Consider the following 25678-nt stretch of genomic DNA (forward strand, 5'->3'; position numbering starts at 1 on the left):
TAGAAATCAATTCTGACTCAGTGATGCATGAAATAATTGATGTAAACAGCCGTGCTCTGGGCTGGCAAATCTATAAACCTAAAGCTTTAAAATAAAGAATATTATTGCATACCAATAAGTTGCCAGTGATCCAGCTTAACAGAGTATTTGTATAAATACTCTCTTCAATTTAAGCAAACAATTCTGAAGAAAGCGGGTGTTGACAACCTTTAAAGAAAACCATAGACTCTTTCTAAACAAAACATGATTATTTAATTTGATAATGAGTTTTCACAATATATTCATGAATACAGTTGACAGTTATTAAATAGAATTTTTAAACACAATATTTATTGATGAATTATTAAATATAATGTTCAAGCAGCTTTGCTAAATACAAAATAATAAAACATTCATTAAAAAAAATGTCCTTTAAATGGATGTAGTATTAGATAAATTGCATGCAAAAAGTTCTTTCTTGGATATATTGTTCAATAATTGCAGCAAGTTGTGAAGTGTATTGAGACAATGATTTTTTACATAACAAACATTGGAACCTTGCCACACAACATGTCAGCCCAGATTGAAATCTCACAGTCTCATAGATCAATATCTGCAAATATTTTACAGATAAAATCTTAATTGTTTCTCTGGTGTGCTATTAATTCAATCAATTACTTTAAAACAGGTGCTTTGTTCATGAAATATCATCCATAAAATAACAAACTTGAGACTGAGCAACCACTTTTTAAGTGAATGGTAACTTGATTGATTTTTGCACAATTGATAAGGGGGTCATTGATGTTAACAATGACATTAAATCCGTTAAATTGACCATAAATCAAGTATGTTTACTTACTTACAAAGTAAACCATTTCAGAAAAGTGATAAAATTATAAAAGACCTCTAGGGGCAGCAGGTTAACAATTCATGTCTTGTGCACCAGTCTATTAACCCCTTCCACTCAGATTGAAAGTACCTCGCAAGCTGTTCATGTTTTATGCCGTTAGCTGCTCATCAGTATTGTTAAGGCTGTAAACGAAGCCTTTAAAACTTGAATCTATTAAGAAAGGGTTTTTAATTTAATTTGCTTTTCTAGGGAACTACAACGGGCCAAAGTGGGTATCTGAGTGGTAGAGTGTTCAAAGGGTCAAACTGGGGATTTGAGCAGTAAATGGGTCAGGAAGATTCAAATCTCTCAGTTCAGAATTTATTAGCTGGGAGAGGGATGCATAATAGCCATTTCCTTGAAAAGTCTGAACAGAGCTTGTAGAGAAGTTAACACCTTGAGAAGTCTGAACAGAGCTTGTAGAGAAGTTAACACCTTGATAAGTCTGAACAGAGCTTGTAGAGAAGTAAACATCTTGATAAGTCTGAACAGAGCTTGTAGAGAAGTTAACACCTTGAGAAGTCTGAACAAGCTTGTAGAGAAGTAAACACCTTGATAAGTCTGAACAGAGCTTGTAGAGAAGTAAACACATTGAGAAGTCTGAACAGAGCTTGTAGAGAAGTAAACATCTTGATAAGTCTGAACAGAGCTTGTAGAGAAGTAAACATCTTGATAAGTCTGAACAGAGCTTGTAGAGAAGTTAACACCTTGATAAGTCTGAACAGATCTTGTAGAAAAGTAAACACCTTGAAAAGTCTGAACAGAGCTTGTAGAGAAGTAAACACCTTGATAAGTCTGAACAGTGCTTGTAGAGAAGTAAACACCTTGAGAAGTCTGAACAGTGCTTGTAGAGAAGTAAACACCTTGGTAAGTCTGAACAGAGCTTGTAGAGAAGTAAACACCTTGAGAAGTCTGAACAAAGCTTGTAGAGAAGTAAACACCTTGATAAGTCTGAACAGTGCTTGTAGAGAAGTAAACACCTTGAGAAGTCTGAACAGAGCTTGTAAAGAAGTAAACACCTTGATAAGTCTGAACAGAGCTTGTAGAGAAGTAAACACCTTGAGAAGTCTGAACAGAGCTTGTAGAGAAGTAAACACCTTGATAAGTCTGAACAGAGCTTGTAGAGAAGTAAACACCTTGAGAAGTCTGAACAGAGCTTGTAGAGAAGTTAACACCTTGATAAGTCTGAACAGAGCATGTAGAGAAGTTAACACCTTCAAAAGTCTGAACAGTGTTTGTAGAGAAGTAAACACCTTGAGAAGTCTGAACAGAGCTTGTAGAAAAGTAAACACCTTGAGAGGACTGAACAGAGCTTGTAGAGAAGTAAACACCTTGAGAAGTCTGAACAGAGCTTGTAGAGAAGTAAACACCTTGAGAAGTCTGAACAGAGCATGTAGAGAAGTAAACAACTTGAGAAATCTGAACAGAGCTTGTAGAGAAGTTAACACCTTGAGAAGTCTGAACAGAGCTTGTAGAGAAGTTAACACCTTGAGAGGACTGAACAGTGCTTGTAAAGAAGTAAACACCTTGAGAAGACTGAACAGAGCTTGTAGAGAAGTAAACACCTTGATAAGTCTGATCAGAGCTTGTAGAAAAGTAAACACCTTGAGAAGACTGAACAGAGCTTGTAGAGAAGTAAACACCTTGATAAGACTGACCAGAGCTTGTAGAGAAGTAAACACCTTGAGAAGTCTGAACAGAGCTTGTAGAGAAGTTAACACCTTGATAAGTCTGAACAGAGCTTGTAGAGAAGTTAACACCTTGATAAGTCTGAACAGAGCTTGTAAAGAAGTTACCGTAAATCCACGAATATAATACGCCCTTGTGTATAATACGCACCCCCAAGTTTGGTCAAAATTTATTGGTAAAAATTGAAAATCCGAGTAAAATACGCACTAAAAAATCAGTGTCCAAAATCGGCCATTTCCGAAAAAATTTGTCAATATATTTTTGTGTTGTGAAAATAACAAATCAATTTGGTGTTGTCAACTATCTGTTTCACAGTAATACCCCAGTATATTGATCAGGATGTGTTATAGTGCTGTTGTCATGACAGTTGCATAATTAATATCTCTGTCAATTGTTTATATTACCATTGATTGTTACCGATAACACACGGGCCGCTTGCTGACATCCGGGTCAAGCAGTCATAATTGCAAAAGAAAGAAGCAGAGACGCTGTCTTTTGTTTTCACATTTAATTCGATTCGACAATATTCAGGACGATAATAATTATAATAATAATAAAGTAGTAAGAAGACAGAATGGTTACATGTACTTCCGTTTTTATAGTTGTCTAGATGAATTACTTTTCAGAAGTGTTACAAACTCGATACATTAATTAAACTTAAAATACAAATGAACCGCTCGTGTTTTTCATTATCTCTTTAATTAAAATACGCTGCTGTCATTAAGGCTAGTTAGGGAGTATAAAACAAATTAATTATCACCTTTCAATTTAATTCGGCAATAGGCAGAAAGGTGTAATAGACTCTATTAGCATCATAAAACAAATTATTTAATTACCACTCTTTACTTCAGATATGGTAAATATGCCGTAGAAATATAAATAGTGGTCAGCTAAGAAATATTTATTTACGGGTATTGTCAGGGTTTTTTTTCATTTGCTAATCTCTTTATACGACTTAGCGTCCAGTCGCTATTTTGAAGGCAGACGAATATTAACTCTGTATTCAAAGTATACAGTGTCTGCGCATGAATTACCCAATATTATCCGATAGCTCCTCCCGTTCCCACGTTTCATTCAACAAGGTCATTTCATGTGTAAGCGAGCTCAATGTTGATTGGCCAGCTACCATGCGCATTTCAATAACAATAAGGTCAAGCGATGTCTCATAATCGGGTACAGACCGGGTTTCGTTTACTGTTCGAATTGTGAACACTTTCATTAAAACAAAGAAAATATAGAAAACCAGTCAGATATAAATGGCGGATGTTTTCAATGAAATTTTACTAGATTTTCGCATTTTCGCAAATAAGATTTTTATTGAGCCAAATTCTCAATATTTTCGCAAATGGCTCAAATGGCGAATGACAGCGCGAGCCCTGTTGCACCCCTTTGATGTAATGGTGCAGTTCAAAATGGCTGCTGCAAAGCGAATAACAACGATAAAGTTGAAATTTGACACAGGAAAAATTTTGTTCTGCTCTAAACTCGTATATTATACGCACCCCCTACTTGAAGAAAAAAATTGGCAATTAAAAAAGTGTGTATTATATTCGTGGATTTACGATTACACCTTGAGAAGTCTGAACAGAGCTTGTAGAGAAGTTAACACCTTGAGAAGTCTGAACAGAGCTTGTAGAGAAGTAAACACCTTGATAAGACTGACCAGAGCTTGTAGAGAAGTTAACACCTTGATAAGTCTGAACAGAGCTTGTAGAGAAGTAACACCTTGATAAGTCTGAACAGAGCTTGTAGAGAAGTAAACACCTTGATAAGTCTGAACAGAGCTTGTAGAGAAGTAAACACCTTGAGAAGTCTGAACAGTGCTTGTAGAGAAGTTAACACCTTGATAAGTCTGAACAGAGCTTGTAGAGAAGTTAACACCTTGATAAGTCTGAACAGTGCTTGTAGAGAAGTAAACACCTTGATAAGTCTGAACAGAGCTTGTAGAGAAGTTAACACCTTGATAAGTCTGAACAGTGCTTGTAGAGAAGTTAACACCTTGATAAGTCTGAACAGAGCTTGTAGAGAAGTTAACACCTTGATAAGTCTGAACAGAGCTTGTAGAGAAGTAAACACCTTGAGAAGTCTGAACAGTGCTTGTAAAGAAGTTAACACCTTGAGAAGTCTGAACAGAGCTTGTAGGGAAGTAAATGCCTTGAAAATGAACAGAGCTTGTAGAGAAGTAAACACCTTGAAAAGTCTGAACAGAGCTTGTAGAGAAGTTAACACCTTGATAAGTCTGAACAGAGCTTGTAGAGAAGTTAACACCTTGATAAGTCTGAACAGTGCTTGTAGAGAAGTAAACACCTTGAGAAGTCTGAACAGTGCTTGTAGAGAAGTAAACACCTTGAGAAGTCTGAACAGAGCTTGTAGAGAAGTAAACACCTTGAGAAGTCTGAACAGAGCATGTAGAGAAGTTAACACCTTGATAAGTCTGAACAGTGCTTGTAGAGAAGTAAACACCTTGATAAGTCTGAACAGAGCTTGTAGAGAAGTAAACACCTTGAGAAGTCTGAACAGAGCTTGTAGAGAAGTTAACACCTTGATAAGTCTGAACAGTGCTTGTAGAGAACAAAACACCTTGATAAGTCTGAACAGAGCTTGAAGAGAAGTTAACACCTTGATAAGTCTGAGCAGTGCTTGTAGAGAAGTTAACACCTTGATAAGTCTGAACAGAGCTTGTAGAGAAGTAAACACCTTGAGAAGTCTGAACAGAGCTTGTAGAGAAGTAAACACCTTGAGAAGTCTGAACAGAGCATGTAGAGAAGTAAACAACTTGAGAAGTCTGAACAGAGCTTGTAGAGAAGTAAACACCTTGGTAAGTCTGAACAGAGCTTGTAGAGAAGTAAACACCTTGGTAAGTCTGAACAGTGCTTGTAGAGAAGTTAACACCTTGATAAGTCTGAACAGAGCTTGTAGAGAAGTAAACACCTTGAGAAGTCTGAACAGAGCTTGTAGAGAAGTAAACACCTTGAGAAGTCTGAACAGAGCTTGTAGAGAAGCAAACAACTTGAGAAGTCTGAACAGAGCTTGTAGAGAAGTAAACACCTTGGTAAGTCTGAACAGAGCTTGTAGAGAAGTAAACATCTTGAGAAGTCTGAACAGAGCTTGTAGAGAACAAAACACCTTGATAAGTCTGAACAGAACTTGTAGAGAAGTAAACACCTTGAGAAGTCTGAACAGAGCTTGTAAAGAAGTAAACACCTTGAGAAGTCTGAACAGTGCTTGTAGAGAAGTAAACACATTGAGAAGTCTGATCAGAGCTTGTAGAGAAGTAAACACCTTGAGAAGACTGAACAGTGCTTGTAAAGAAGTAAACACCTTGATAAGTCTGAACAGTGATTGTAAAGAAGTTAACACCTTGATAAGTCTGAACAGTGCTTGTAGAGAAGTAAACACCTTGAGAAGTCTGAACAGAGCTTGTAAAGAAGTAAACACCTTGAGGAGACTGAACAGAGCTTGTAGAGAAGTAAACACCTTGATAAGTCTGAACAGAGCTTGTAGAGAAGTTAACACCTTGAGAAGTCTGAACAGAGCTTGTAGATAAGTAAACACCTTCAAAAGTCTGAACGGTGCTTGTAGAGAAGTAAACACCTTGACAAGTCTGATCAGAGCTTGTAGAAAAGTAAACACCTTGAGAAGTCTGAACAGAGCTTGTAGAGAACAAAACACCTTGATAAGTCTGAACAGAACTTGTAGAGAAGTAAACACCTTGAGAAGTCTGAACAGAGCTTGTAAAGAAGTAAACACCTTGAGAAGACTGAACAGTGCTTGTAAAGAAGTAAACACCTTGAGGAGACTGAACAGAGCTTGTAGAGAAGTAAACACCTTGATAAGACTGACCAGAGCTTGTAGATAAGTAAACACCTTGAGAAGTCTGAACAGAACTTGTAGAGAAGTAAACACCTTGATAAGTCTGAACAGTGCATGTAGAGAAGTAAACACCTTGAGAAGTCTGAACAGAGCTTGTAGAGAAGTTAACACATTGATAAGTCTGAACAGAGCTTGTAGAGAAGTAAACACCTTGAGAAGACTGAACAGAGCTTGTAGAGAAGTAAACACCTTGAGAAGTCTGAACAGAGCTTGTAGAGAAGTTAACACCTTGATAAGTCTGATCAGAGCTTGTAGAGAAGTAAACACCTTGATAAGTCTGAACATAGCTTGTAGAGAACAAAACACCTTGAGAAGTCTGAACAGAGCTTGTAGAGAAGTAAACACATTGAAAAGTCTGAACATAGCTTGTAGAGAACAAAACACCTTGAAAAGTCTGAACAGAGCTTGTAGAGAAGTAAACACCTTGAGAAGTCTGAACAGAGCTTGTAGAGAAGTTAACACCTTGATAATTCTGAACAGAGCTTGTAAAGAAGTTAACACCTTGATAAGTCTGAACAGTGCTTGTAGAGAAGTAAACACCTTGAAAAGTCTGAACAGAGCTTGTAGAGAAGTAAATACCTTGAGAAGTCTGAACAGAGCTTGTACAGAAGTAAATGCCTTGAAAAGTCTGAACAGAGCTTGTAGAGAACAAAACACCTTGCTAAGTCTGAACAGAGCTTGTAGATTAGACAAACACCTTGAAAAGTTTTAACAGAGCTTGTAGGTTAGACAAACACCTTGAAAAGTCTAAACAGAGCTTGTAGATTTGACAAACACCTTGAAAGGTCTAAACAGAGCTTGTGGATTTGCCAAACACCTTGAAAAGTCTAAACAGAGCTTGTAGATCAGATGAACACCTTGAAAAGTCTGAACAGAGCTTGTTGATCTGACTAACACCTTGAAAAGTCTGAACAGAGCTTGTAGATTTGACTAACACTTTGAAAAGACTGAACAGAGCTTGTAGATTTGACTAACACCTTGAAAAGTCTAAACAGAGCTTATAGATCAGATGAACACTTTGAAAAGTCTGAACAGAGCTTGTAGATTTGACTAACACCTTGAAAAGTCTAAACAGAGCTTGTAGATCAGATGAACACCTTGAAAAGTCTGAACAGAGCTTGTTGATCTGACTAACACCTTGAAAAGTCTAAACAGAGCTTGTAGATTTGACTAACACCTTGAAAAGTCTAAACAGAGCCTGTAGATTTGACTACCACCTTGAAAAGTCTAAACAGAGCTTGTAGATCAGATGAACACCTTGAAAAGTCTGAACAGAGCTTGTAGATCAGATGAACACCTTGAAAAGTCTGAACAGAGCTTGTAGATCAGATGAACACCTTGAAAAGTCTGAACAGAGCTTGTAGATCAGATGAACACCTTGAAAAGTCTAAACAGAGCTTGTAGATCAGATGAACACCTTGAAAAGTCTGAACAGAGCTTGTAGATTCGACTAACACCTTGAAAAGTCTGAACAGAGCTTGTTGATTTGACTAACACCTTGAAAAGTCTAAACAGAGCTTGTAGATTTGACTAACACCTTGAAAAGTCTAAACAGAGCTTGTAGATCAGATGAACACCTTGAAAAGTCTGAACAGAGCTTGTAGATTTGACTAACACTTTGAAAAGTCTGAACAGAGCTTGTAGATTTGACTAACACCTTGAAAAGTCTAAACAGAGCTTGTAGATTTGACTAACACCTTGAAAAGTCTGAACAGAGCTTGTAGATTTGACTAACACCTTGAAAAGTCTAAACAGAGCTTGTAGATTTGACTAACACTTTGAAAAGTCTGAACAGAGCTTGTAGATTTGACTACTAGACTTTGACTTCATGTAAAATCCTATTATATAGGATAAACAACAAATAAGAAGAATAACCTATATGTTTACATAAATGAATAAATTGGGATGTTATATGCAGCATATATAACCTTTTAATTGAACTGATATTAGTCGAACCTTGAAATTAGAATGATATATCAATTTCATTTATCAAATGCTTCTGAAAGGACTGCAATGCTACTGTCAAAATTCCAATGTTATGAATAAATCTGCCAAAACGTTGGGTAAGGAAGTACTTAAATTCCTCTTTTAATACAGGCCTTTTCCTGGTGTATCTACATGTAGGTCAGTTAAACGGACCCATTCAAAAAGCAAAATTGTAAAAAAATCCTAATTTGAATTCAAAATCATTTAAATATTTTTCATTTAAACAATTTTGTTCTTCTTATTTAAATTATTTTAAAGAGTTATATGAAATAAGCTTTTCCCAAACAAATGGACTTTTTAGCACGAACAATTTCCCAAACTGGAAATTGCACTTTTTTCCCCCAAAATGGCCAGAAAAAGGCATGTAATTAACTTGTAGTAAACTATGCTAAGTTTCAGGACAGTTGTGTTCACATAGTAACAATTATCATCCGAAGCTAATTGTAAACTGTGGTAGGTTTAGGAACTCTTACCTTTACAAAGTAACATTTACTAACTAATGGAAAACTATAGTAATTTTGAGACTGATTGTACATTTACAAAGAAACCAGAGCTCCAGATAACATGCGTAAAGGCCTAAAAACGTATTAAATTTTTTAAGTAACTATTTAAATTTAAAATCTTTGCCTAAAGTAACGCATTGAACAAATAAAACACGAATTCGAAATTTTCAAACGTGCGTAAAACTTCTAGTAGCACATTATATAGGGTAAACAATTCATCGCAGTTTTGACTCTTCTAGGAGCTAAAAAAACCCTACAACTTTAAGTCAACATCACTCAAGCGTTTGCTGTGAGGAATAGAACCACACCTATGAACTGTCGAAAAGCCAAACGCCCTCAATTCTGATCTCCTATTATTGCAGGCTAGTCATTACTGTTCATTGTACCTTTTTAATTACACTTATCGTAATTTTTATACACAATCAATATACTGTATACCTATTCAAAATGTCATTTAAATTAAATGTTAAATATAGTTTTTTGATAAGCCTTGAATGGCGACCAACAGGCCATTATAACCTAAGCCTAAGTGTCAGTGACCGTTTAACATAAAAAAATCAAAATGGCCGACTGAGTCGGTGTATCGAAGCGTGGAAGGAAAAAAAAACGTATCAGTGATAAAAATCCACGCTGCATGCATTCTTCCAATCAGAGACTCAAAAACTAAATACCGGTAACCAAAGCATGGTTTCATCAATAATTGATGAACTCATATAAGCTCATGTGTAAATGACTGTGAATCTAAAGCGGTTAAAAAACATTCAGGTTCAGTGTCCGGGAGAACAGCTAAGACATGGAAACAGCAATACCCCTGAGCAGTTTGAAATATGTATTAAACAAATAATGACTAATATAAGAATTTCCATTTTATAAATAAGGGGTAAAATAAGAATTAATTTTAAAATAGGGAGTAAAATAAGAATTTGACTAAAATCTGGAGCTCTGAAAGAAACAATTACTAAGCCTATAGAAGGTAAATTTTGGGACTGATTGTACAGTACACTCCACGCGTTTTCCCCAAAAAACGCGCTCCCTCAGCGGGTTTTTTCTGCTAGCGAGTGTTCACGCGGCGTTGGAAGAGCGAGGTGAACTCGATAAAACGCTCGGCGTTACGCCGCGTTCGCTAATTCCCGCGGCGTGTATTACTTTAGGCTAGTCGGTAAATGCAGACACTTTCCGTTCTTATCAGTGATCGCCGCGCAACGCCGCGTTAGCAGTGTGCTACTGGGCATGCCAAAAAATAAAAACATTGTTATAATAAATTGTTTAAATACTGTAGTACATGTATAAAAAAGATAATTGTATAGAAAATTAATACGTATAAAAAATATGTTTTTTAATTCACAGGTACGTCTACAACATGAATTAGTCTAATATAATACATTTGACAAATTAAAATTTAAATCATAACACATATGACACAAGAATACATGTTCCGTAAAATTTCCAAATGAGAATAATAATTCGTAATCCGAAACACACTACGATTTTTAATTGTTAACACGACGTTTACAAATGCTTCCAATATACAGTCATGTATATTTCCCGACAAAAGCGCGCGAAAATTATGCTCCAATGTACAAGGTCAAGGTACAATGTATACTCCTGCAAAGCGTGCGTGTATTGATTTTTTTTATACAAACTTTGTAGCGCAGAGAACATTTAATTTTGTTGATTTCGGTTAAAAGTTTCCTTGGTATTTATTAACGAAATTATATCGCGAATAAGTTGATATTTCCTCTAAAATAATTTCAAATCGAACACGCCGAATCTTTATCGTTACGGTATTTTAGTAGAGTAATTATTTAAACACTAATTGTATAGTAAACTGATTAAAGAAGACATCTGGGCGGAACTGGATTTTAAGTGTTTGACGTTATGAAAACACGCAAAGCTTGTCTACTGACCTATTGTGTAGACTGCTGTCTGCGGTGTTTTGACAAAAGTGATTAACATGTGTGAATGTCACTCTGCCGATTTGGTCCATAATTACTGGTAAACATTGTTTAGAATGTCGACGCAACAAGAATACAACTGTGAATATTAAATGCAATTATCAACTCAATAGTTACCACCTTTTAGCAATCAATGGAATAACCTACAAACAAAGAGAAAATCAATGCATTAGCGAGCAGAGAATTGAACCATTCCTTATGCATTCGTTGAACGTGTTTACTTGAGTAAGTTATGCCTGTAGACAGGAAGCGGCTTTTCTTTGATTACGTCAAACTGTCAATTCACACAGATTTGCGAGATTTTTAGGGTCCTTGGTCATTTGTATAGAACAATGTTGCAAACTGTGTTTATATTAATTGGTAAGTATTAGTTAAAGGACGACGTTTTGTGTGTCGTAAATAAACGAGTTTTCTATACAACAACAACTACTTCTACAACCACGTCGGGATCGATCTATCTTGGTTGTTTTTTTAATTGTAAATATTATACTACATGTACATGTATGTACTTGTAATAAATGTAATTTTATTTGAAAACCAGGAAGTCAAACAAAATGAAATTGATCGTTATCTCGTAAAACGCGGAGTTTCCCCCGCGTTGCCAACGCCGAGGGCCGCCGCGTCGGCTTATCAGTTTTGCCGATCGTTAACCGCCGCGTCCAAAATCATGCAAACGCCGCGTATAGCGGGATTTTCTTAATCTCCCTCCAGGTCGAAACCCGCGGAGTATGGAGGGAAATTGGGGAAAACGCGTGGAGTGTACTGTACATTTACAAAGAAACAATTACTAAGCTTCTAGTAAACTATGGTAAATTTAGGGACTCATAATACATCGTACATTGACAACAGTAACTTAACTTGTGGTTAAGAATGTTAAGTAAAAATACTGATTGTATATTTACAACATAACAATTACTAAACTCCTCTTTTCATAAGCTCATAGTAAACTATGGTAAGTTTAGGGACTGATTGTACATTAAAGAAGAAATAATTACTAAGCTTATGGTAAATGATATTAAGTTTAGATACTGACAGTTTCATAAAATTTAAAGTTTTTATAACACATACACACACATGCACCTTAGACAAAAAAGTAAAACTTACAGAATAATATGCCTTAATGTTTTTAAGAAGAAGGTCCCAATTCTGATGCCTCATGTTTGCGTCTCTCACTTTGCGCACAACATTCTGATATGCTGGTCTTGGATCTCTAAAACACATCAAAGGTGAAAGTTGTGATATGGATGTTTTCAAATCAAGTACATGTAAGGAACCAAGGGAAGGGCAGAGCTCCTGCAGAAATTATTTTAAAGTTTCCATTGCGACCAGTTTCAATATCATATCTTCAACAACCAAAGAACTACTGGGATTTGAATTGATGCACGCTAGGGAAGATTTTAATTGACAGAGACATACTATAACGATTTCAATGTTGCATGAGACAGGTCGCAAGGCTTTTTCTTTCTTTAGTAAGGGCCATATATAGGCCCCTCTCCAAAGAAAAGGCCACATCCCCTAAAAGAATTTCTTTAAAATGATGCAATTTTCCCCAAATTTCAAGTTTATTTGGGGCAATTTCTTCCCCTTTTTCAGTTATGTGGACCAGGCTCTTTCTCCAATTCAAGATAAAAATGCACCCGGTTGTCTTCATATGCTGAAATGAACATCTTTCTTCACTAAATATACATAAATGGAGTTTCTTCTGTGCCCATAACCTCATAGTGAGCTAAATGGCTGTTTCACGCAATATGTCTTGATAAAGTTATCGATTGTGCAAATTGATTTTGAATTCACATCAAAACAAAGTTATGGGCTGGGCAAACGCATGTACTTAAAGAACTGTATTTATTATAATGCTTCCTCTGTAATAAACGCTCCCAGGTACATATGGTAAAATGCTTAAGTGAATATAATAATAGCGCCAACCCCCATTTCTCAGCTAACAAGGGCCAAGTGAGCGGTGAATTATTGATATTTTACTTGACAGAACACATTTATTATTTAAAATACAAGTAAATTGGAAAGAACGTAATTAAAATAAAATTTTATAAATACAAATTCAATATATCTTACCATTATACAAACAGTGATTTTGATTGTCAAATCTGTCGTTTCAGTTTAAATAGTAACATTCATGTTATGATATTATTTTGACACAGTATCCTTTAATTGCTCGATGAATATTTCCTCATATAAGCACATATCATACAGGTATGATGTTGAAATAAATGTGTGCACCCATACTTTGCATTAGGTCTGTATAATATAATTCTTTACATCAAATTACTGTTTGAGGAACATGAACGTAAAATGAGCAACAGTGCCATTTTCAATCCCCAAATATGCATTTAAATACACTGAAGATAAAGGTTTAATTGCTTTGCAATGTCATTGAACACCATGTATGGTACCCAATGTCTTATCGTTGTAGAAGTATTACGTAGTCATTTCTAAGACTAATGTAACGCCAAATACTCAAACTAAATACTGTATAGATATTAGCCAGTTTTAATCATAATAATACAGTAAATGCTGGACATTCGTCCTAGCCTATTTTTCACACAGGCCGACATTCGTCTCTATGTTTTTGACAACCTGAACATTCGTGCCTTCGTTATTTTGACAATGCACAATGCATGTAATGGTTCCTACATAATTTTGACAGCCTGGACATTCGTTCCTTCGTTATTTGGACAGCCCGGTGATTAGTTCCTGAATAATTGCTATCCCGGTCATTATTATCACATTTTATCAAAATAATGTGGCACTTTTATCCGGTATTTTAATATGTCGTTATTGAAATAGTTGAAAATAATGTTCTCATATTTTGAGCATATTTTATATTGTGTATTATTTTATATTGTTGTAAGATTTTATCGTGATCATGAGAATGATAACGTTAAAAAATAAACGAATATATCGACTTACACTGAGATCTGTAATTTGCCAAAATGCAGAATTCTGGGCGTTAAAACTATGTAGGAGTATAAATATCCGGTCTGTCAAAATAATGTTGGAACGATTGTCCTGGATGTCTAAATAGCGTGGAAATGAATGTCCTGGTAGTTTAAACAACGTATGAACCCATATCCGCCTTGTTAAAAATTAGCGTTACAATTTTCCCTGTGAAAGAATATTCGGATACATAATTAAGTGCTTAATACTTATATATACATTTGAAATATTTATTAGCTTTTATGCTTAACACGAAACCTATTTAGCAAGTACCGCTAAAATAAAACTCCGTCCTGACATAGTCTTATAAAGAGTGTTCGTTAGTGTATGGAAGAACACAATTAAAACAAGAATTTTCATTTACCACAACAGGTTTCAAGAATGTTTCCGAAAGATCAAGACACACACGCACAAGAGAGATTTATGACATGATGTGGCACATATTTATCACTCATAATCACGTTTAAAGAGAAATCAAGGTGCATTCATAGACAGTTCAGTTTGCTTCACGATCGTTTTTTCACCTGTATAAAAGAATTCTTCAATATTGTATTTCATTGTAAAAGAACATTAATAAAAGTTAAACGAAAAATGACACAACATTTATCATGTGCTTTGCATTTTCTATTGCTTTTTCTTATGATTGAGTTAACACACATTTTAAACGTTCGATTGTTCGTTCGTGAAAAATAGTACAGACTAACAAACATACCTTTGAGAATTTAAGTTATATAACCTTTTGTATTACACGACTTTTGTATATCTTTGTTTTGTGTAATTATCAATGTTTATTCTTCAGATCAAATTTGCTCTGATGACAATCTTGATGGTATCTTGAATTTGAATCAAGATTAAATAAAATGACTATACACGTACACACTAGTGGTACTATATACTATGGCTTTGAAATATGACTTGGGTGTGAGAATGTTTATTTCATAACCCCTCATCAATTTATTGACTTAACAACACATCCATATATGCATATGTTTGCCGTAATTGTAACCAGTGTCATGCAGTGCTCATGAAAATACCGAATGAAAATAATAAAATTCAACTGGTTTATAATCATCAATATGCTCCACCAAAGATCTATACACGTTCAGCCTCGTTCTGAAATTCGAAGCGTCACGTGATATCTAACAAGAGCACCGCCTTGCGGGTGCAGACCGCTCATCTATTTTCTTTTTAAAGGTGAAAGGACTCTCATTTTCAATCACAAAGGAGGGAGGGGTGGAGTTAAGAGGGGTGTATAGTGTGGGGGTGTGGACATTTTTAACATTATTTTCCAAAAATGCGAAAAAAAATGCAAAAAAATAGAAAAAATTGGGGGGGGGGGGGGTTCTTGGGTACAATGGTTGGACGGTATTTCAAACATAAAATAATAAAAATAAATATTTGTGTTTTTAACCGTTAAAAAAAAATAATTAGGGGGGGGGGTGGGGTGGGGTGGGTATAGTGTGAGGGTGTGGTGGTCATTTGTGAGATGATCTAAAAAAAAAAAAAAAAAAAAAATTAGGGGGGGGATTTGTGTGGGGGGAGGGGGGATGGGGGGGATTATTGGGTGCGATGGTTGGACGGTATTTCTAACATAAAATAATAAAATAAATATTTGTGTTTTTTAACCGTTACAAAAAAAATGGGGGGGGGTGGGGTGGGGGGGTGGGTAAAGTGTGAGGGTGTGGTGGTCATTTGTGAGATGATCTTAAAAAAAAAAATTAGGGGGGGGATTGGGGGGGGGGGGGGCATGGGGAATGGTTTGGGTGGAGTCTATTGTGGTATGTCAGGTAAGAGTAGTTTTGTCAAAGTTTCAATCAAATCTAATCATAAATAAAGAAGTTATGGCAATTTTAGCAAAATTTAATAATTTGACCTTGAGAGTCAAGGTCATTCAAAGGTCAAGGTAACATTCAACTTGCCAGGTACAGTAACCTCATGATAGCATGAAAGTATTTGAAGTTTGAAAGCAATACCCTTGATACTTAAGAAGTAAAGTGGATCGAAACACAAAATGTAACCATATATTCAAAGTTACTAAGTCAAAAATAGGCCATAATTCCGTAAAAATGACAACCAGAGTTATGCAACTTGTCCTTTTACTGTACCTTATGATAGTTTGCGAGTGTTCCAAGTATGAAAGCAATATCTATGATACTTTAGGGGTAAAGTGGACCAAAACACAAAACTAAACCAAATTTTCAATTTCTTAGGGAAAAAAAGGGCACATAATTCCGTCCAAATGCCAGTCAGAGTTACATAACTTTGACTGCACAGTCCCCTTATGATAGTTAATAAGTGTTGCAAGTATGAAAGCAATAGCTTTGATACTGTAGGAATAAAGTGGACCTAAACACAAAACTTAAGCAAATTTTCAATTTGCTAAGTATAAAAAGGGCACATAATTGTGTCAAAATGCCAGTCAGAGTTACATTACTTTGCCTGCACAGTCCCCTTATGATAGTTAGTAAGTATTGCAAGTATGAAAGCAATAGCTTTGATACTTATGGAATAAAATGGACCTAAACACAAAACTTAACCAAAATTTTCAATTTTCTAAGTATAAAAAGGGCACATAATTCTGTCAAATGGCACGCCAGAGTTATCTAACTTTGCCTGCCCAGTCCCCTCATGATAGTTAGTAAGTGTACAAAGTTTGAATGCAATAGCATTGATACTTTCTGAGAAAAGTGGACCTAAACGCAAAACTTAACCAAAATTTTCAATTTTCTAAGTATAAAAAGGGCACATAATTCTGTCAAAATGCACGTCAGAGTTATCTAACTTTGCCTGCCCAGTCCTCTCATGATAGTTAGTAAGTGTACCAAGTTTGAATGCAATAGCATTGATACTTTCTGAGAAAAGTGGACCTAAACGCAAAACTTAACCGGACGCCGACGCCGACGCCAAGGTGATGACAATAGCTCATAATTTTTTTTCAAAAAATAGATGAGCTAAAAATAGAAACAGCAGTAGTATTGTGAAACTGGTCTATTCATTTAAGTGAAGCATGTAAGGCGATAACCCACATATTTCATGGGTTAATCCGTAATCAATACTTACATTTGCTTCATGACATCACTGAGAAACACCCCATCATACAAATCACTGTATTTCAATTTCGGATCTTTTCTGGATCTGAATGTGTCGACCTACAAAAAGCAAATACATGTATTGAACTCAATAAGTACATCTTTTAAACTCAATAAATAAAAGCAAAATTTATTGATCTTGGCCAGGTAGAAAGGTATGTATACAAATGTCAATAACAAATAACTTGTATGCTTTTAACATAACAGAACTTAATAACCTCACATTGTCCACAAGGATACAAAATGTACTGCCATTATCACATGGTTTATTTGTTTCCCAATAAAACTCTGACTTTTAAGATTCGTGAATCATTTATTACTTTGAGCAATAACAATACCAGTATTCAACTAGATTTGTTGACACACTCTGATAATGTCATGCTATTGAAAGTTAATCAAAGTGAGCTAAATAGTTGGGTTCCCCCATTTATGTATATACATGTACAAGGTAAATAATGAAATCCCCTTTGAACATTAACATAATACCTACAGAAAAATGCAATAATAGGCACAATTTATGTACCTAAAGTAACTTTATTTAGATACAATAGAATAATATTATGAATCAAAATTACAATCCCAAAAGAGAAATCATTCAGATTTAAATGTTTGTGTTGTTTCTTTCAAAATCTGAGACGAAATTAGGCACACGGCATCCTTATCTCACAAAGCACATATTTTCCCCCAAATGACTGCCAAAAATTAACAACTGAAGATTTAGAAAAAAAGAAGTTGTTGTCCTTATAAATCAAATACCTCTCGTTGATTTAATGTGTTTACATATGCCAAAATTACTTTGCTTAATATACATAAAACAAGCAACGTGTTTGTGAAACACTATGTCCCCATATATATGACCTTTGACCTTGAAGGATGACCTTGACCTTTCACCACTCAAAATGTGCAGCTCCATGAGATACACATGCATGCCAAATATAAAGTTACTTGCTTCAATATATCAAAAGTGTACATTAAATGAGCGATTTTGACCCACATATTCGACCTTTGACCTTGAAGGATGACCTTGACCTTTCATCACTCAAAATGTGCAGCTCCATGAGATACACATGCATGCCAAATATGAAGTTGCTATCTTCAATATTGCAAAAGTTATGGCAAATGTTAAGGTTTGACCAAACCAATGTACAGACCAACAGACAGGGCAAAAACAATATGTCCCCTACGATAGTGGTGGGGGACATAAAAATAATATTAGCATTTAAATTTGAATAGATAATCATAACTTCTTTGTACAAGTGCATGAAAGATTTCAGATGTGAAATTATTACAATATAACCAGTAGTTTCTTACATTATGATTTAGTAAGAAAACAGATAACATGTTTCTTATGTCATCAGGGTATGGAAAAAAACAGATAAAATAAATCAGACTCTTAATTTTGATTTTTAGCTAAACTAAAAAGTCATGAATATTGAGATATAAATCCTATTTGCGATTCTAGAGAAGATTTCTAATTTAAAAAGTTTCCACTATATGCATTTAATTAAAACAGGGCAGCCCCATGGGATTTATTTGAACACATTTGTAGAGAAACCACCATAAGATGTCACAGACAAATATTAAACCATACACCAGTGCAGATTTTAAGTTATTTACTTATCTGTCAAAAGGTTAAGAAAGTGTTACAAGAAAATATTAGATCAAGCAGTAAAGCTTCCTATGAGCACTATGCACTCAAGTGAGATAAAAACCTAAATTGTGTAAATATGAGATCAACATTAAAAAGCAAAATTTTACAGGATTCGAAGTTCCCATCTGTTTGCAGATTGGCAAATTGATGCTTTCATTTTAGTATTTTGATAATTTTCAACCAATGAATATCCCATATGTGTATGTGATGTGTACAGGCCACCCAGGGACAAACTGTCATATATAATTAAAAAACATTTTGCCGTATAAATTTATTCTACAGTTGATCTGTAAAAACACTTGTTAACCATAAATCTTAAAATGAAAAGACCTTACAGAGCGCGACCAGGGGGGGGGCTGCAGCGTCAAGAAATCAGTGTACAATGAATGGTCATATATTAATACGTTGATACTTAATATAGGTGATGTGATTTCAACATTAATAAGTAAAAATATAAAACGCTGCGTGTTAAATATGTTTAATTTTTATTTAAAATTGTTATTAACATTCAACAGTACACTAAGTAACAAAAACACTGTTGCTCCAATTGGTAGGGGGATGGCAGCTTTTACCACACTTGAGTTGATAGGTGGACTCTTACAGACATCTTCATGATGAGTTCTGAAAATAGAAGAGAGAGTATTTAGAAATGTATAATTCAGTTGAATGAACTACACAAACATTTTATTAAAATATACATTAATACTGTTGGTCTGATCAATATTTCAATAACCTTTTTTTATCAGAGCTATATATCAGAGTTCAAATGCAAAACCTGAAAAAAGTACACAAAATGTTTGATAAAGTTCAATAATGGTAATGAAATTAATATCTACAAGTGGTATACAGAGCGGAACAGGCATATATCATTTTATGGGCTTTATTTATTATACTATCAGTATGAAGAAATTTGTTAATAAATTTACACTCGATCTTTTTGTTCTTTTATTTCAATATTTTAGAGTTAAACAGTCATATAACATACTGAATAAACTTAGCGCAATAAACGGGTTATAATACATTAAAAAAAAATCTTACCTTAGACTCAAAAACTTTGGCACAGTGTCTGACTCTGTGTTTTTTTGTGGACGGACCAAAAAATCGATACGACGTTGTTGCCTTAGGCTTCATAGTTATGAAGACATTGCCATGAAAAGGCATGATACGCTGCATTATATACCCCAAGAAACGTCTCCATATATAATGTTCCCATGGTTATGACATCTGACAATACAGTGTTAATTGGTACAATTGCCATCACATCAATGTTCGAGATCATCCAGACGCTAAGTGTAAATGACAGACGCTTAATGTTACCCAGATGCTTAAAATCTACTGCCGAAAAGAGAGCATATCGCACTACAGAAATTGTTGCGACGGTGATAATCGAGTGTTAACGTACAACATGTGCCCCCCTGTGGATAGTAGACAGTAAAGTTGGTAGGGGCACGTCCTCTGTCAGAAATCTGGAAAATCGGAACATCTGGCCAACTTTGTTTCACAAAAAAACACACGAAAAAAGAAGGCTTAAGCGGATGGGGGGCACGGGCCCATAAAAAATCATCACAATTATAACAGCGAAATGTTAATGATAAACAAGGAGATGAATATGTATTCATGGTTTAGTATTAAATAAATTTATTGCAAACCTGCGTCAAAAATGCAAGTTGTGAAAGGAAAATGAACTCAGACACTTTTAAGTCTCATTCAATCCATGAGCAATAGAGTTCAAGCATGTTTTTCTGGTCTTAATTCAAGCAAAAAGTTTAAGAAAACAATGCAAAATTTCCCAATTGACCAGTAGCAGAACCTTTCTCAAAGTGGTGAGGAAAAATGCAGCAATGACCCCGGTTTCTGTTTTCCATATACACCCATTATCAGATTTATGGTTCAAGTCATAATGAGATTACTGATTAAATTGATCTGCTACCACTGACACTGGCATGTTAAGAATCCACACATATCAAAATAAAATAATCTACCGACTAACCAAGTTTTAAATTTGAGTAATCAATTGCAAACTTAAGTTTATAATCATTAACAGTCTCTTATAGAAATATGCGGTATGATGAATAGGCCTATTCAGCTATTGTAAACAAACTTTAGCATACAAATCATTACACACTAGGTTTTATAAAAACGTACCCATATTACAAGGGGACATTCGTACACATTGGCTTCAAAATCAGAGGATGCCATGTTTAGTTGCTTTAATTTATATCCTATTAAAATGCATAACTTCGCACGACCGGTAAAACTCCATGACGTCTCATCTAGTGTGGCACAAAATTAACACTTTAGTGGGACATTCCAAACCATGAATCTCATTGTTCACACTGAATATATTCATATTGTGGAATAAAGCCGCGTCCTAAAATTTTATGTTGCATACATGTAATTCATGTAAAATACCGATCAGCTTTGCACATTAATTTTTGGCACATTATGTATTTTATTTCAGTTTGTGTACGATAACGCAATAAATATAAATATCAGAGAACTATTTTATTCAGAAATAGTCCGCGGATACCAATGACGCAAAGTAGAGATAACTCTTGCTAGGCAGTTTTTATGTTTAAAACCCGGAGTCCTTGAAACCACCATGAATACCCAAACTTATGAACTGTAAGTACATCTGTGCTCGGAACGCGTCAGATCGTATATACTCGCTTTAAGATAAACTCTAAAAGTATGTTATTGTATTTGAGAGTTATGTTCTTGTCTGCGCTGACTTTGGTTGTTTTTAACGCGTTTACCAAAAGAGAAGTGTACGTGGCTGTAAGAGCAGGGAACAGTGGACGCCACATTTCCAGCGGCGATGCTTGTCCTTATAAGTGCAAGGTGTTAAGATTGTATACATATGCAAAACGACATGCTTGACACTAAATGAAACAGTTTAGGTACATAGTGTAGACAATATATGTGTAGCAAGGTAGACAAAGCGGCAGGCCCAGACCAGATTAGACCAGTGGTACTTAAGGAACTGCGACATGAACATTCTTTTTCATAAATCCCTGTCAACGGGTGAGATCCCACGTGAATGGACCAAGGCAAATGTATGCCCTGTGTATGCCCTGTCTATAAAAAAGGAGACACCAGTGACCCAGCAACTATCGTCCTATTTCTCTGACCTGTATCCTTTGTAAAATCCTGGAACATGTAGTTGCTTCTCATCTTTCCAAGCACTTCAACACCCACAACATTCTGTATGAACTTCAGCATGGCTTTCGAGACCGACGCTCCTGTGAGACACAACTGATTGAGATAACGGACCAGCTTGTCAACAACTTAGCAACAGGCCGCCAAACTGATCTCATCCTTCTCGGCTTCAGTAAGGCCTTTGACAAGGTAAACCATCTGAAACTCCTCTATCTCCTCCAAGAATATGGCGTCTCCTCTCAGGTTCTAGGCTGGACCCGTTCCTTCCTCTTTGGCAGAAGTCAGACAGTTGTATTGGATGGTGAGTGCTCCACAGAAGTCCCAGTAACCTCTGGTGTCCCCCAAGGCTCTGTCCTTGGACCACTTCTCTTTCTTATATATATAAACCAACTTCCTTCTTCCGTCACTAAATCCAACGTTCGCCTTTTTGCGGATGATACGGCTATTTACCTCACTGTAAACTCTCTCTCAGATTGTGCATCTCTGCAACAAGACCTAGACAAGCTTCAGGAATGGGAACAAGAGTGGGACATGGAATTTAACCCATCCAAATGCCAGGTCCTACACATCACAAGGAACCACAACGTCATTGAACACAGTTACTTTCTCCATGGCCAAGCTCTTGAGTCCGTCTCTGATGCTAAATATCTTGGACTCGATCTCTCTTCTGACCTCAGCTATAATACGCACATTGACAGAATCACCAACAATGCAAACAAATCACTAGGCTTCATTAAAAGGAACATCACAACTCGCATACAAGTCTCTGGTCCGACCACAAGTTGAATACGCTTCCACTGTCTGGAGCCCATGGACCAAAACTGCCATCAATAAAGTGGAAAGAGTGCAGAACCGGGCTGCACGCTGGGTTCAGCGAGATTACTCTCCCTTTTCCAGTGTCTCGGCCATGGTACAAGATCTAGGCTGGAGATCGCTCGCAGATCGTAGAAATGACAGCAAACTCATCATGTTTTACAAAATCTATCACAACCTTGTTGCCATACCTCTCCCACAATATATAAAAGCACCAATCCGCTTCACTAGACACATGCACCCACTGTATCTACAAAAGATACAGACAGGATCACTCTACCACTATTACTCCTTTTTCCCACACAGCATCACACTATGGGACAAGCTCTCAGCTGATATCGCTACCGTATCCGATCTTGAAAAGTTCAAGAGGGCAGTGGTAAATGTGCGGTACTAGTCTGTTAAATGATGTTTTTCACCCTCACTTTTATCTTTCACCTTCACTTAACTCTTTTAACCACTTGACTTCTCTCCATTCTCCTGGAGATTTCAAGCTTTTAGTCTCACTACCCAACAATATCCTTTGCTGGGTCATTTTTACCTTTCACACTCACTAATGTTCCTGACGTGCACCTTTTCCCTGCCTATAATACTCGAAAGAGCGGTTGGCAGTATACAGAGATAGATAATATGTACATAAATGTAAATTAATTTTGTTATTTACGTTATTTTAATACTGTACGTGTCAGTAAATATGGACAATTCACACATTATAATTAATATCTGCATTAAAATAGTGTTTGCATAATATTATACAAATACAATATTATCGAAAATCCGATAACACAATATTTAAAATGATCGTCGATAAATGTGAACCCATGTTTTTATCATTCGAGAACGACGTTCTCAATTGTGAGCTTTTTTTTGTCCGTCACCGATGGGCGTCCGTCGTCAACAATTTAATTCAACAATCTTTTCCTCTGAAACTGCTTGGTGGAAATTAACCAAACTTGATTGGAATGTTCTTAAGGTAGTCCTCTCTCAAAATTCTTCAAACACTTTAGTAGAATAATTATTTCAATATAACTTATATAATTATTTAAGGCTGATGCTGCATTATGTGAGGATCCGGAGTCTGTCCCAGCAGTCCTACCTAATTAACAGAATTGACTCGCGAAAGTTATAACAAATTGAGTAATAATTTCCAGCATTTTTTTAACTGAAAGGTTTCAATTTTGGTGTGGTATTGTGCTGTGTGTAGGGGGTGGGGAGTCGGAGTACCCGGAGAGAATTCCACCTGTCCGGTATGGGGACAAACAACCAAACTCACATTCTGCTGGGAACGGGCACTGAACCCGGGTCGCCTAAATGAGAATTGCATGTATCAACCACTGCACTTACCGGATATCCACTATGTAAAAATGCTAATGCAAAATAAATACTCAACGAGTCAACATGTATATGTAACTTTCTTCTTGTCAACCTATTGCTGTTCATATTTCATATGCATTTTTTTCCTGTTCCCCACGTACTAGCAAGCTCAGTCTATTCGAGTCCAGCGTTCTCGTGTATTATACTATCGATTTTGTGGCGTTTGGTTTCGAATCCACCCTGATGCAAAACACATATTTGCTATTGAAACATAAAGTTAATATACAATGCTGTTCAAATTAAAATTAATGCCTTACTGTCATAGTATCGGTCATCCTCATGTAATGTTTTTCTTTATTACGGAACACACAATTATGTTGGTTTGTTTAACATAATAGTAGCTTTATCAAATGTTTTAGATGCCGCTTATTTTTTTTTAATGTTAAAATATTTTAAGAACAACATGAGCAAGAGTTTCATTTTCCCATTAAGTTACTTTTTGTAGAACAAGCATTTGCGCATAGTAACAAATCTAAGCAACCAATCAGAAGGGCCGATACTATGAGACATGAAACAGATTACTACAGGGAGCTAAGTCTAGACTGTATTTTCTCAAAACATTGCCGATTAAACTGCAGTTTTCGTTGTTATGTCCAAGAATACACATTTAACTATAGATTGACATATAACACATGCGTGTTTGTATTCTTCACTTCCAAAATTCGTTTGTATTCATAAAGAGGGCCGAAACTACGGCTAGACATGCTACAGCCTAACGTGAGACCTTTAATTCCCTTTGAGTTATGGAGGTTTCGGTAAATAACAAGTTCGGTCAATTGGATTTATATAGTAAATGCCGCGGAGGTTTCGGTAAATTGTTATAACTAGGGATTATCGCACCTTTAGTCGATAAGCGTACATACATTAATTAAGTTGTTTTGCACTTATTAAATTATCTGATTAAAATGTACGGAGTTGATGTCATCAATTTAGAGATGTTTTCAAAGTGTTAATATTAATTACCCAGGCTTTCAACTTATTAATATTCTAATCAAGGGAGGAAATTTATATATTACACGTTTATCTTTAGGTCCTGATTTTTTTTTAAATATATATGTTTTTATACAATCAATTGGAAAACCTTAATTAAAGCGTATCAGATAAAAATAATAATAATTTTTATCAAATCTATTTGTTTCTTATATGAATAAACTTTTCGCTTCTTTTTCCTTCAAGCAGATCAGCATATAAGGTAGTCGTGAAGACCTGTAAATATAAAAAAGAAAAAAAAGACCTGTAAATAAACTCTGACATTCACACACACGTTTTAAAACAAAAGTTTACAGTGATATTCCTTAATAATTTGTTAAATATTGAGAGTGGGGGTATGTTATCAGGTTGATTTTTCAAAAATAATCTAAATATGTATGTTTAGATAGTGAACATGCTTTAACACTGGTGGCTGATATTTTACGTAACGACCAGTAATTTTCAAACCGTGAAAACACCAACATTTTCCTTCTTTAATCATGCTTACAAAAAAATTAACTGGTGGTGACATCAAAAGAGGTTTATTTGTGGTATAAATAAAATATTATGTAATTGGGTAATTATAAAATTATCACGGTCATTTTCAAATAAAAAATCAAAGGGAGGATGGAGAGAAGGTTTTGGCCGTAAATCCCATTTTTCCAGTACAGTAGCCAGGTGCCTGTGTATTGCGCTGATAAGATAGGGATCACCACAGCAGATTGCTAATACACAGTGTATTCATTCGTGTCTGCTGGCGTTTAGTTCGCATCTCTCGCTTAACTCAACGTTCA

General features: G+C 35.6%; 1 protein-coding gene across 3 annotated transcripts in view; it reads right to left on the reverse strand.

Moving 5' to 3' along the window:
• Window positions 1-20941, reverse strand: part of LOC127873211 (girdin-like) — a 95544-nt gene extending 74603 nt beyond the window's left edge. For all 3 annotated transcript variants that reach the window (XM_052416971.1, XM_052416970.1, XM_052416969.1), the window contains exons 1-3: window positions 20715-20941; window positions 16890-16978; window positions 11979-12084 (exon numbers count right to left, since the gene is read on the reverse strand). In XM_052416971.1, coding sequence (XP_052272931.1) covers window positions 11979-12084; window positions 16890-16978; window positions 20715-20768 — 249 coding nt within the window. In that variant the 5' untranslated portion in view covers window positions 20769-20941. The remainder of the gene's footprint in view (window positions 1-11978; window positions 12085-16889; window positions 16979-20714) is intronic.
• Between the last annotated feature and the right edge of the window lie 4737 nt (window positions 20942-25678).

Source organism: Dreissena polymorpha, chromosome 3 (assembly GCF_020536995.1).
Source record: "Dreissena polymorpha isolate Duluth1 chromosome 3, UMN_Dpol_1.0, whole genome shotgun sequence".
Classification (NCBI taxonomy): domain Eukaryota; kingdom Metazoa; phylum Mollusca; class Bivalvia; order Myida; family Dreissenidae; genus Dreissena; species Dreissena polymorpha.